The sequence below is a fragment of the Schistocerca nitens genome, chromosome 9 (assembly GCF_023898315.1).
Source record: "Schistocerca nitens isolate TAMUIC-IGC-003100 chromosome 9, iqSchNite1.1, whole genome shotgun sequence".
Classification (NCBI taxonomy): Eukaryota; Metazoa; Arthropoda; class Insecta; order Orthoptera; family Acrididae; genus Schistocerca; species Schistocerca nitens.
This window is the reverse complement of record NC_064622.1, coordinates 100,309,935-100,321,528: the sequence shown is the minus strand read 5'-3', so window position 1 is coordinate 100,321,528 and position 11,594 is coordinate 100,309,935. Positions and strand designations below refer to the sequence as shown.

Genomic DNA, 11,594 nt, shown 5'->3' with positions numbered 1-11,594 from the left:
ACCTTGTCCTTTTCTTCTCGGTAAGTAGAAAACTGTTCCTCTAGCTGTTGGAATTTGTCCTGCCAGGCATTCTGATTTTCCCAAAATGCTCTTCCCATCTGGTGTTCCTCTCCGAGTTCTGCCCTTGCAGCTACTGCTTGGACATTTACTTCAGACAGCTGGAATAGAAATAACATCACATGCTGAGGATGAGAGAATTTTGGACTTAATACAAATGCAGTGTGAACTACCTTCATGAAGCTCAGTTCTGTACTCTCTCTTGCTGAGTGACTAAGCACTGTAAGTTATCCACCATCACACATCTACGGGGATCATGTCCAGCCTTACAGGCAGTTTGTTTTTCCTCCGGACCATGGCATCTACCATCTACCGAACTCCCCAATTTAAACCCAATTGGGAATCAGTGGGACCGCCTTGACTGGGCTGTTCGTGCCATGGATTCTAAACCAGAAACATAGCACAGATGACTATGGCACTGGAGTCAGCCTGGCTCCAGATCCTAGTCGGTACCTTCCAGAAACTCACTGGTTCTGTTTCTCGATGTCCGACACTGCAAAAAGTGGTTGTTCAAGCTTTTGACAGATGGTAACATTAAAGTGACTGGACAGCGTAGTAGCCTGTGTTTTCTACACATCCGTCTAGTTGTGACAAAGTACACTGTGAAGGAACTATATTTTCACTCATGCAAAGTAAAGTGTTTAGTGATCTGTACAAAGGATGCACACGAAAGCAAAAGAAACCACTTTCAGCTGCTGCGAAATTGCAAAGCGTATGAAAGTAGAAGGAAAACTGATTGAATTCTCAAAATGAATTTGCAAAATCTCTTGGGATCCTAGATTTGATAGCAAATGGAAGGACTTTGAATAGATTTCTTGTGAAGCAGCACTAAAATGCGAGAAAGTGAAATCTGGGAGATGAGTTTTAATTCTGCTGATGCATTGAGCTACGGCTGCATTATTTCCGCTATATGAACTGCATTTCATCCAAATACAACAATGTGAACAGTATTGAAACACAGAAGTATACTGAGCATGCAGGTTGTCTCCACAGGTTAAAGGCAAATTCTAAAATTATTTGCCTAAGTCAGAGGGGAACAAAGCTAATATAAGTGCACTTATTAGTTTCAAGATGCCATCTTTGTTCCCTCAGTGTTTGCAAAGTGTGAGGGTGTCCGTGGGGTACCATGACAGAGAGAGGAGCCCGTGACCATTGGAGACAGTTTCACAGGTTACTACAAAGTTATAACACAATGCATATATGCCATATTACTCTATAAGGGACAGTCAAATGAAAACAAGACAGATGGGAAAAAAGTAAATTACTTATTATTTCAAAAATAATTGCCATATCTGTTACTACATTTATCACACAATGAAACAAGATGGTCAATGCCTTCATAGAATAATATTTACGGCTGCCTATGGAACCATGAGTGAACCACTGTATCAGACACACACCTCTTTGTCCAGACCAAATCGACGGTGACAAAGGCCTTTCTTCAGGGCTCTACAAATATAGAAATCGCATAGGGAGAGATTCTGACTGTATGGAGAACATGTGAGGGATTTCCGCAAAACTTCTGTAACAAAGTCAAAACATGTGTTTCCCATATTTTAGGTGCCCTGAAGAAAAACATTAGTGGCAGTCGATTAGCTTAGATGAAGAGATACATGCCAGGGTACAATCATGGTTCTGTAGGCACTCACAAACATTTTTCTGTGAAGGCATTGACCATCTTGTCTCACAGTGGGACAAATGTATTAGCAGTTATGGCAATTATTATTTCAAAAGTAAACTGCTGCTGTTTACTTTTTTTTCATCTTTCTCATTGTCGTTTGAGTGCCCCTTATACTCAAATCCACCTGATGATGGAGGTTTACGTCTTCGAAATGTATTGTAGAAATAAACAGTGACAGGTAACAGTAAACTTGTTTGGCATAATGAGTTTCTAACATGTCATCTACCACCTTTAATTCAAGAAGTAATTATGACGACAGAGACCCACTATCCTTGCTGATGGTTGGGAGATGCACAACCCCGGAGGAGGGAAAATTATTGGCCTATTCCATTCCTGCCTCAAGCATTTTGTCCCCAATAATAGGCAAGAACACCCGTGCAGGTATTCCTGTCATATTCCAACTCTACTGTCACTTCTGCACAGCCTATATGTGGGCATGACCCCCAACCAACTGTCCATTTGCTTCAATGGCCAATATCAAACCTCAGCCCAAAGCGAAGTTGACCAATCAGTGACACAGCGTGCCACTGGGCACAACAGACTGAATTTCAATGGCTGCTTCACAACCCCTGCCATCTGGATCCCCTCACCTTCCGCATACCAGCTTCACTGAATTAAGTAAATGGGAATTGTCCTTACAACAAACACTTCGACCTCACAGTCATCCTGGCTTCAATCTCTGTTAGCTCCTATCCAAAATTCACCTCCACCAAAGACCCTTGCGTCCCGCTTCAGCCAATTAATCTACACCCACCCTCCCCTAATAAGAACTGATTTGTTGGCTGCATCTGGGGAGACTTCTCCCTCCACAATCACATTATTTCCTTAGTTAAGGGTTTCACAACATACTGCTGCATAAAACTTAATTGTTAATGCTTTAATGTAAAGTTTAATTTTATAAACAGCAGGAATTAATATTCTGTCACACACTTTAAAATGGTAATAAACAATGCTCCTCACAGTGTAAAAATATTCAGAAGCTGAGACTGAATTAAGATATTCTTTAGCAGAGTGTCACTGTGTAACAAGTTAAACTTGTCTCCTTGACCATGCGTGTCTTTAGTAAGAAATGAAACAACAATTATGCTACACTCAAGCTCAAAGCTCTATCTCACTACAAGAGTTCCCCATTCTTCAAGAATCTTCAGTCTTTCCCAATACACTATAAACTAGCACCTTCAGAATATTGGATATGGTTGGGTGTATGGCTTTTCCTGATCTGGCTTTCAGTTTTTATGGGGATCGTTCATAAACCCCTAGAAAATCCAAAAGATGCCACTCATAATATTGAAACAGTTCGTTGGTACTAAGCATCATCCATCACTAGAGGGCAGGTAAAGTTGCAGCCGTATCCATTGCTTGATTTCATTGTCCCAGCCGATTTAAACAACAAGCTCATATTTAATTTGTAACATGGAAAAAATTGAGTTTCAATCAGTGATGAAACACTTGTATTTAAGAGTCTTAACAACAAAGCAGATAAAAGCTGAGTTGGATGAAGTTCGCAGCACATCTGCCCCTCTGTTTGAAACTGTTTACAACTGGGTAAATGAATTTAAATATGGTCATACATCCACAAAAGAATAGTGTTTGGGACATCCAGTGCGAGTGACTACCCTCAAAATGGTTTCAAAATATATACTATGGTTTTGAGTTATTAACAAATGAAAATGAAATGTCGTGTGACGAGGGCCTCCCGTCAGGTAGACCGTTCGCTTGGTGCAAGTCTTTCGATTTGACGCCACTTCGGCGACTTGCACGTTGATGGGGATGAAATGATGATGAGTAGGACAACACAACACCCAGTCCCTGAGCGGAGAAAATCTCCGACCCAGCCGGGAATCGAACCCGGGCCCTTTGGATTGTCAGCCTGTCGCGCTGACCACTCAGCTACCGGGGGCGGACATTAACAAATCAAGTGCACGAAATAGTTGAAGCCACAGGCAGTTTTGCATAAAAATTAGGTGCAAAAAAAATCTTGGCAAGATGGGTGCCACGTTTACTCTTAGTGGAGAATGAACACAACTTGTGGTCAATGCTGAGATATTTTTGGCACTTTTCCATCAAAATCCTGTCGGATTTCTGCACTGATACATAACTCTGGACGAAACATTAATACACTAGATGTTTCAGAGACTAAGAAACAAACAAAACAGTGGGTTTTTGAAAGCAAACAGGCTCGAAAAAAAGGCAAAGACAGTGAAATTGGCTGGCAAGGTGGCGGCTATTGCTTTCTGTGATGCTCGCAGTATCATCTATGCCAATTACTTAGAAAAAGGACAACAAACAATAACTGGCAAATATTATGCATCATTATTGCACTGGTTGATTGAATAACTCAAGGACAAACATACTTATTTAAAAAAGACATCTTGGTCAGTTGGCTGGTTGGGGAAGAAGACCAGACAGTGATGTCATCAGTCCCACGATCTGAAGTGGTACGAACCAAGGGAGGAACTACACAAACAGCACAGTCCAGTCAAGGGTAATGGAAAACGTTCAAACACAGAGGTAAAAAGAACATTGGGGCAGCAGTAAGAGGAAATAACAGGAGAGGAGATGAGAGGGGGCAGGGGGTACGACAAGAGCAAGTATGCCCCAGAGATGCTCTGTGCATTGGGGCACCAGCACCGCTGCTGACCCTTCCTGATCCCTCCATCATACCAGAATCACGACAACAGGAGCAACTCCAGGAGAAGAGGACATAAGAAAAGGGGAAACAAAGCAGCACAAAAGACAAGACAAAACACAGAGAAAAGGTGCGGGGGAACCTGATGCACGGGGAGGCAAGGATAAGGCCTCTATAACCAATGCCAACACTAACAGAGGGAATCCAATTCTACAGGGAAAATCAGGTACTTAAACCTGGAAGGCCACTTTTTTGAAGAAAACCAAGGACAGACGTAACCATGCAAGGGTCATCTGCTAACACCTGGGACAAGAAAGGTAGGAGGGAGTATTTAGTGTGAAGGGTCAAAAAGGGGGGACGGTTCAGCAAAATACAAATCACTATGACAAGTCCCACAGCTACATGGGGGGGCCACTCAGTGTGAAGTAAATCACCACGCGTCAATCTAGTACGGCTGACATAAAGCAGAGGATGGTAGATTCCCACCAGGAGAGGGAGGGAGGGGGAGGGAGAGAGAGAGAGAGAGAGAGAGAGAGAGAGAGAGAGAGAGAGAATCCCACTTCTCACATGGTGGGATTCTCCTTGATTGCATGAAGTTTATTAGACAGGGATTGAGGACAGCCACCCCCCACCCCCACTCCCCCACCCCGCCGCCAAGAGTCAGCCCACAATTGAGCAAAAAGGGATTCGACGTAAGGCCGCAAATCCATCTGTTGAGGGGTCACAGAGAATGGGGGTTGGTGGACCACCCCCCCCCCCCCCCAGCCAGACAATCAGCCATTTCATTACCTGGGATACCCATTAGGCCACGATACCAAAGGAAATAAACCCGAAGGAGCAGCAGCACCATGATCAGCGAGAAAGTTGTGAATGATGGGGACCAAGGGGTGGCAGCAAAAACACCGAGCGATAGCCTGAAGGCCATTCATTGTGTCTGTACATAATAAAATTCAAGTGAGGGAGGATGTTTAATAAAGCAGAGTGCCCAATAGATGGTGATCTCTTCTGCGGTACACAAACCGCACGTGACAGGCAAGAGATGGTGTTCCATGCCAACAGAAGATGTGAAGACTTATCCCACGTAATTGGTGGATTTAGAGCCATTGATGTAAAAACAATGGCATCCTGAAACTCCAGGAGCAGGTGGAATAATCAACAGAACACCATTGGAATGATGGAGGCCTTTGGACCCCAGAAGAGATCCAACCAAATCTGGAGCCGAGGAACTAACCAAGATTCGGTGGTCAAGTGAGAATGTGGGGAATGGGACAAGGAGAGATGAAAAACATGGAGGAGAGAAGCAAGGCGGAGCCCAACTGGTAAACCTACCCGTAGGCGTGCAGAGGGTGGGTGATGTCCCCAAGCCATGAAAATAATAGAATAGGAGGGGGTGAGCATGAGAAAAGCAGGTAGTGATGGCACAGGAAACCAGGAGCTGGGACCACTCAACTGAAATGGGAAGGGGGATCCCAGATCAACCAGAAGACTATTGACAAGGCCAGTCTGAAAGGCACCGGTGGCTAAACAGCAGTTGTGATGGTGAATCATGTGTCCAAGAGGAGCAGTGTGGAAGGAGAAGCTGGCCCATAAACTTAACAACTATAGTCCAGAAGGGACAGAACTAACACCCAATACAGACAGAAGAGTCTAATAATCCTTACCCCAAGAGGCGTGGGCAAGGAAACAAAGGACACTGAGTTTACAAAAACAGCCAACCTTCAGAAGGCGAATATGGGGCAACCAATTCAGCTTGTTCGAGAAAGAAGACCCAAGAACTGGACCTAAGGGTCACAGTCAAGTGTTGGGTCACAGTCAAGCGTTGGGCATCAAGGCAGAGTACTACATCAGGATGGACCATAGTAGGGTGGCGAAATGCTCCACCCTCAACATCAGGGGTGAGAATTTAAAACCGTGCAAGAGCGTCCACGCATCCGCCAGATGGGAACTTGGAGCTGGGCTCCACAGAGGCCACTGAATGGGAACTAGTCCACATATGGAGCAGGGGCGACCAACGGTCCCGCAGAGGCCACAAGCTCATTAATAGAGATGAGAAAACGGTCACTTAATATAGAACCCTGTGGAATGCCATTCTCCTGCGTCTGCAGAGGGCTGAGAAAGGTGCCGCCAACCTGAGCTCTGAACGATTGGTGGGAAAGAAAATGGTGAATAAAAATTGGGGGGGGGGGGGGGGGGACCAGAAGACCCCCTAGTGTAGTGGAAGTAGGATGTGAGGGAGCCAAGCTGTGTCATAGAAAACTGTGACAAGATGGCGTCACTAAGGAAAGACCTGCTGAACTGTGGTTTCCAATCAACCGATCAGAGGCCATCCCTCCTAAAAGCCACACTGGTAACAAGACTACAAGTCCCGAGATTTCAGGACCCAACTGAGCCAATGAGCCATCATCTGATAGAATAACTAGCATGGGACACTGGTCACACTGGTTGGCCAGTAACTATCAAGGACAATGCAACCTTGCCAGGCTTAACGACAGGAACCACAATACTGACTCTCCAGTGAGAGGGGAAAATGCCTTGGAGCCAAATAAGGTTTAACACCTGGAGGGGAGATTGTTGTTGTGAAGTACTGAGGTGCTAAAGCAATTGGTGATGGATGGAATCAGGGCCAGGGGCTGAACTGGGGAAAGAAGAGAGGGCCAGAAGAAGTTCCCATTCTGTAAAAGGTTCACTGTAGGATTCTGCCTGACAAGGGGTAAAACACAGGTGGGAAGCTACAGCCTGCTGTTTCCGGGCGAGGAAGATGGCTGGACAGGATGCCGATGCCGACGCCATCGCAAAATGGGTCACGAGGTGTTCTGCAAGAACGGATAGATCTGTACAAAGGCCACTTGGAGGGGCAGGATCTGGAATGGAAGACTTCCGCTGACAACCTCTGAGGGTGTGCAGTGTATCCTACAACTATAGAGGAAGGGATAGAAGAACCTAGAGAGGAGACAAAGCATTCCCACCACACCCACTTGCTGTGTTTGATTAGGTAACAGGCTTTGAGGAGAAGACGTTTAAAGGTAATAAGCCCAACTGAGGACAGGTACCATTTAAGATGTTGCAAGGCACGATGGTGAAGATGGACAGCATTGGCAATGGCCGTGCTCCGCCACAGGACTGGCCAATGGCGAACGGGATCTTTCGAGCAAGGCAGTGGCGGTGGGATGAATTATCAGACAGATCATGAACAATATCAATACAACCTGACAAAGAAGGTGTAAACATGTCCTGGGAGGCACACAGAGGCCAATCAGCTCAATGGAAAGCCCGATGAATGGGAAGTGGTCACTATCACAGAGGTCAATGCGGCAACTAGTGTAAGGGAAGAACAAGGGAGGGGAAGTGAGTGAAAGATCAGTGGCAGAGAAAGTGACGTAGGCAGCACTAAAATGAGTAAGGGAACTAGAAGTAAGGAACTAGAAGAGAAAGCGTTGACCTACAAAGGGTGATGGGCATTAAATCACCAATGAAGAGAAACAGAGGGGGGAATTGCTGAAGGAGAGCAATTAGGGTAACGGGTGTAGCTGGCTGGTCAGGAGGGAGACAAGAGATTGCAAACCGTGACCGCAGTCAAGTGGACTCAGATGGCAACTGCTTTCAATGTGGTACGAAGGGGGATCCAGGTACCAACAACATCCGTACAGACCAACATGCAAATGACACCAAAAGCCCTCAAAGGGTTGACCGGGTTCCGACAGAACCCACAAAGGGTCGATGATTATCAGTAAAATGAGATTCCTGTAGAACAACATAAGCTGCCAAGTAAAAGGAAATAAGGGACTGCAACTTGGGTAAGCGACAGTAGTATCCATTATTGTTCCATTGAATAAGCATAGAATGAGGATCCAAATGTGAGGTCAATGAGCTGAAGTCAATTGCATTGCTGAGTCACCTATGAGAAGACGTGACATCCGTAAATAAGAGATCAGGCTCAAGTTGCAAAGAGGGTGATGGTACCACTTGGGGGACTCGAGGGGCCTTGTCCTGGGGCTTATATTTCTTCTTCTCCTCCTCCTCCTCCTCCTCCTCATCCTCCTCTTTCATAGTCTGAGGAGCACAGGGCACAGAGAGAGAACAAGCCTCTGCAAGATCCAAAACAGAGAGAGAGAGAGAGAGAGAGAGAGAGAGAGAGAGAGAGAGAGAGAGGGAGGGAGGGAGGGAGGGAGGGAGGAGGCGTCCCTGGGGTGCATGGACCATTGGTACCGTGGCTGAGTTGTGGCAACAGACCTCCAGCTTGGGGGATGCCGGAGTAGGGGTCCTGGGAGGGAGCCTCCTCACCAGCAGGTGCTGAAGAAGTTGACACTGGGCAGGGGGAGTGGCATCGGGAGTGGAGGTTGCAGGAACTACAAGGGAAGCGGAGAGAAGAGGGGAGTGGGACTGGGGTAAGGAGGAGGCAGTAGGGGGAAAGGACATAATAGAGGGAAAATTAGATGTCACTGACATAGGCTGATGATGGTCATGTTTCTGATGAGCCTCAGTGTAGGATAAATTATCAAGGGGCTTATACTCTTGTACCTTCTTTTTCTTCTTATAAATTGGGCAATCTGGCGAGCACGGAGAGTTACAGTTGTGACAATTAATATACACGGGTGGCACAACACTGCCTCCCCTCATGGAGTGGGTGTACATATTCACTACATATAGGGTCCTCCATACAGCAGGAAGACACATACGTGAAATACCAATATCGAAAATGTCTCACGTGTGGCGGGACATATCACTTCACGTCACACTCACGTCACACTTCTAACACACACCCTTGACCTCTAGGAGGTTATCTCCCTCAAATGCCAGGATAGAGATGCCAGTATTGATACGATTGTCCTTACGACCATTCTGAACACACTGAACAAAATGAATGCCCCGTCATTCCAAATTAGCCCGGAGTTCCTCATCAGTTTTAAGGATGAGGTCCCATGAAAAATGGCTCCCTGAACCACATTCAAAGACTGGTCATGAGTAATGGACACCAAGACATTGCCAAGATGGTCAAAGTTTGAATGGCTGCAGATCAGGTGGCAGGAAAAGTTTTGATCAACAGTAAAGATCCGACCACATCTTACTGAGAGATTCAACTTCGCCAAACTTGTCTTTGATATTTTCCACAGAAAGTAAAGGCTTTGTGGTGATGAAAGTGACCCCATCAGTCCTAGCGCACACCAGGTAGCGAGGAAAGTGTTTCATCCCAAGACAGTGAGCCTGGCCCTCCTCCCAGGGTGCAGCCAGACAAGCAGTATTAAATGATCCACTGCCAACCGAGGAAACAACCATACAAGAATGGCCAGTTTTTTGGAGCTTAATGCTTTTCATATGCAAAGTATCTGCCCTGATACTATAAACTCTGATAAGGGGCTCTCCCTGTGGTTGGTCGGTTGATTTTGGGGAGGGAACCAAACAGTGAGGTCATCGGTCCCATCGGATTAGGGAAGGATGGGGAGGGAAGTCAGCTGTGCCCTTTCAAAGGACCCATGCCAGCATTTTCCAGAAAATCTAAATGAGGACGGCCAGGCACAGGTTTGAACTGTTGTCCTCTTCCTGTGGTTGCCACACAGCTGCAGTAAAGAGCCATCCAACATGGTGGTTGTTGCCAGGAGTTCTGATGCCCCAGAATGATGAGCAACCATTCCTAGGCATACAAAGGGTGGCAGCAGCTCAGGTATCAAGAGGTGTGATCCCTGAGTTGTCAGCGGGCTCAGCCAGATGGGTACATAACAACCTCATCACATGTACTGGCTACAACACATAATGGTGACCTAGTGGGGCAGGGGGAGGGAGGGAGGGAGGACAGGGCTACTGCGGGAAAGGAAGAGGGGAAGGAGGGAAGGAGAGGAATGCACACCATAGATGCTAGGGAGTGAGTTCTTCCCCACATGGATCACAGTACAGAGAGAAAATTTAGAAGTGGAGGTCAAACGACAAAGGGAGACCAAAAATACCACAAAAGAAAAGGTGAAAAAGAAAAGGCAAGAGGAACAAAATCCAAAAGGGATACAAGAAAGCAGGTGGGCAGCCAGGTCCACATCATGAAGAACACCGAGCAAGGGAAGGAAGGGGCAGAGGTGAAGGAGCGAGAACAGGGAGGGAAGAGCACGTGGAAAGAAATGCAGCATGGGAAGGAAGAATGGACTGCAATAGCGTGGGGCCTCTTGTGCACCACACACAAACTCACGAAAGAGCCGTGACCCTCTAAGGGCTTAAAAAATAAAAAGATCCTCCTCAATCACAACAATGCATGGGTGCCCACCTGCATAGTTTCAGTGGACAAAATTTTGGAACTGATGTTTCAATTACTGCAACATCCACCATATTAACTGGATTTGACCTGCAGTTTTGATTCCATTCATCATGGCCCGACATGAGGGACCTATGACCCAAGATCCTTCCCACTACTACTAGTGGTGTTCCAACCCACCAAACCTCCATAACATCCTAGCCCATCATCCTAGTCCATCCCTATGCCACTCCCAATCCCAACCCCCCTTGCCATACGGATCATATTCCTGTGGCAGACCCAGTGCAAGACCAGCCCAATCCACCCACCCTGTTCCAGTCCTGTCACAGGTTTATCCCACTCTATCAGAAGCTCAGAAACCTCTGAAGACAGCCATGCCATACCAGCTCTGCTGCAATCATTTCACAGATTTTTATATTGGTATGACTACCAACCAGCTGTCAACCAGGATGAATGGCCACTTCTGAACTGTGGTCAACAGCATGGTATACCAACCTGTGTCACAAGATGCAGCTGAACATAACATACTGTTTCAATGGCTGCTTCACAACCTGGGCTATCTGGATTCTCTGCTCCACCACAAGCTTTTCTGAACTGCACAGATGGGAGTTAACAGAACATATTCTCCTCAACTTACAGTGACCTACTGTCCCCACACCCTCCATCCAACACTTTCTGTCCTAACACCACCTCCATATTCACGTCCCCTCACCCTTTTTTTGTGCCACCCTCTGCCAATGCAAACCACCCCCCTCACCCTCCCATCGTTCTCCTCCCTTACTCCTCTCTTTTTCCACCCCTCATCCTGACCTGCCTTACAGCCCCCCAATGCTGCTCCTAGCAGTCTTGTCATGGCTCCATTTAAATCCTGCATGCTCTGCCAGGCAGCTCTCCTCCCCCCCCCCCCCACCTGTACCCTGCTATCCTCCCCCTTCCCCACCCCCTCCAGATTGTTACTTTCATTCTACGTGACAGGTGTTGGTTAGTTACAT

At 46.6% G+C, this 11,594-nt stretch overlaps 1 protein-coding gene across 2 annotated transcripts in view; it reads right to left on the bottom strand.

Moving 5' to 3' along the window:
• Positions 1 to 11,594, bottom strand: part of LOC126203058 (uncharacterized) — a 30,452-nt gene that overhangs the window by 2,949 nt on the left and 15,909 nt on the right. For both annotated transcript variants that reach the window (XR_007540222.1, XM_049937296.1), the window contains exon 2: positions 3 to 158. Coding sequence is in view for 1 of the 2 variants with exons in the window: in XM_049937296.1 (XP_049793253.1) it covers positions 3 to 158 (156 nt within the window). In the remaining variant the exon portion in view is untranslated. The remainder of the gene's footprint in view (positions 1 to 2; positions 159 to 11,594) is intronic.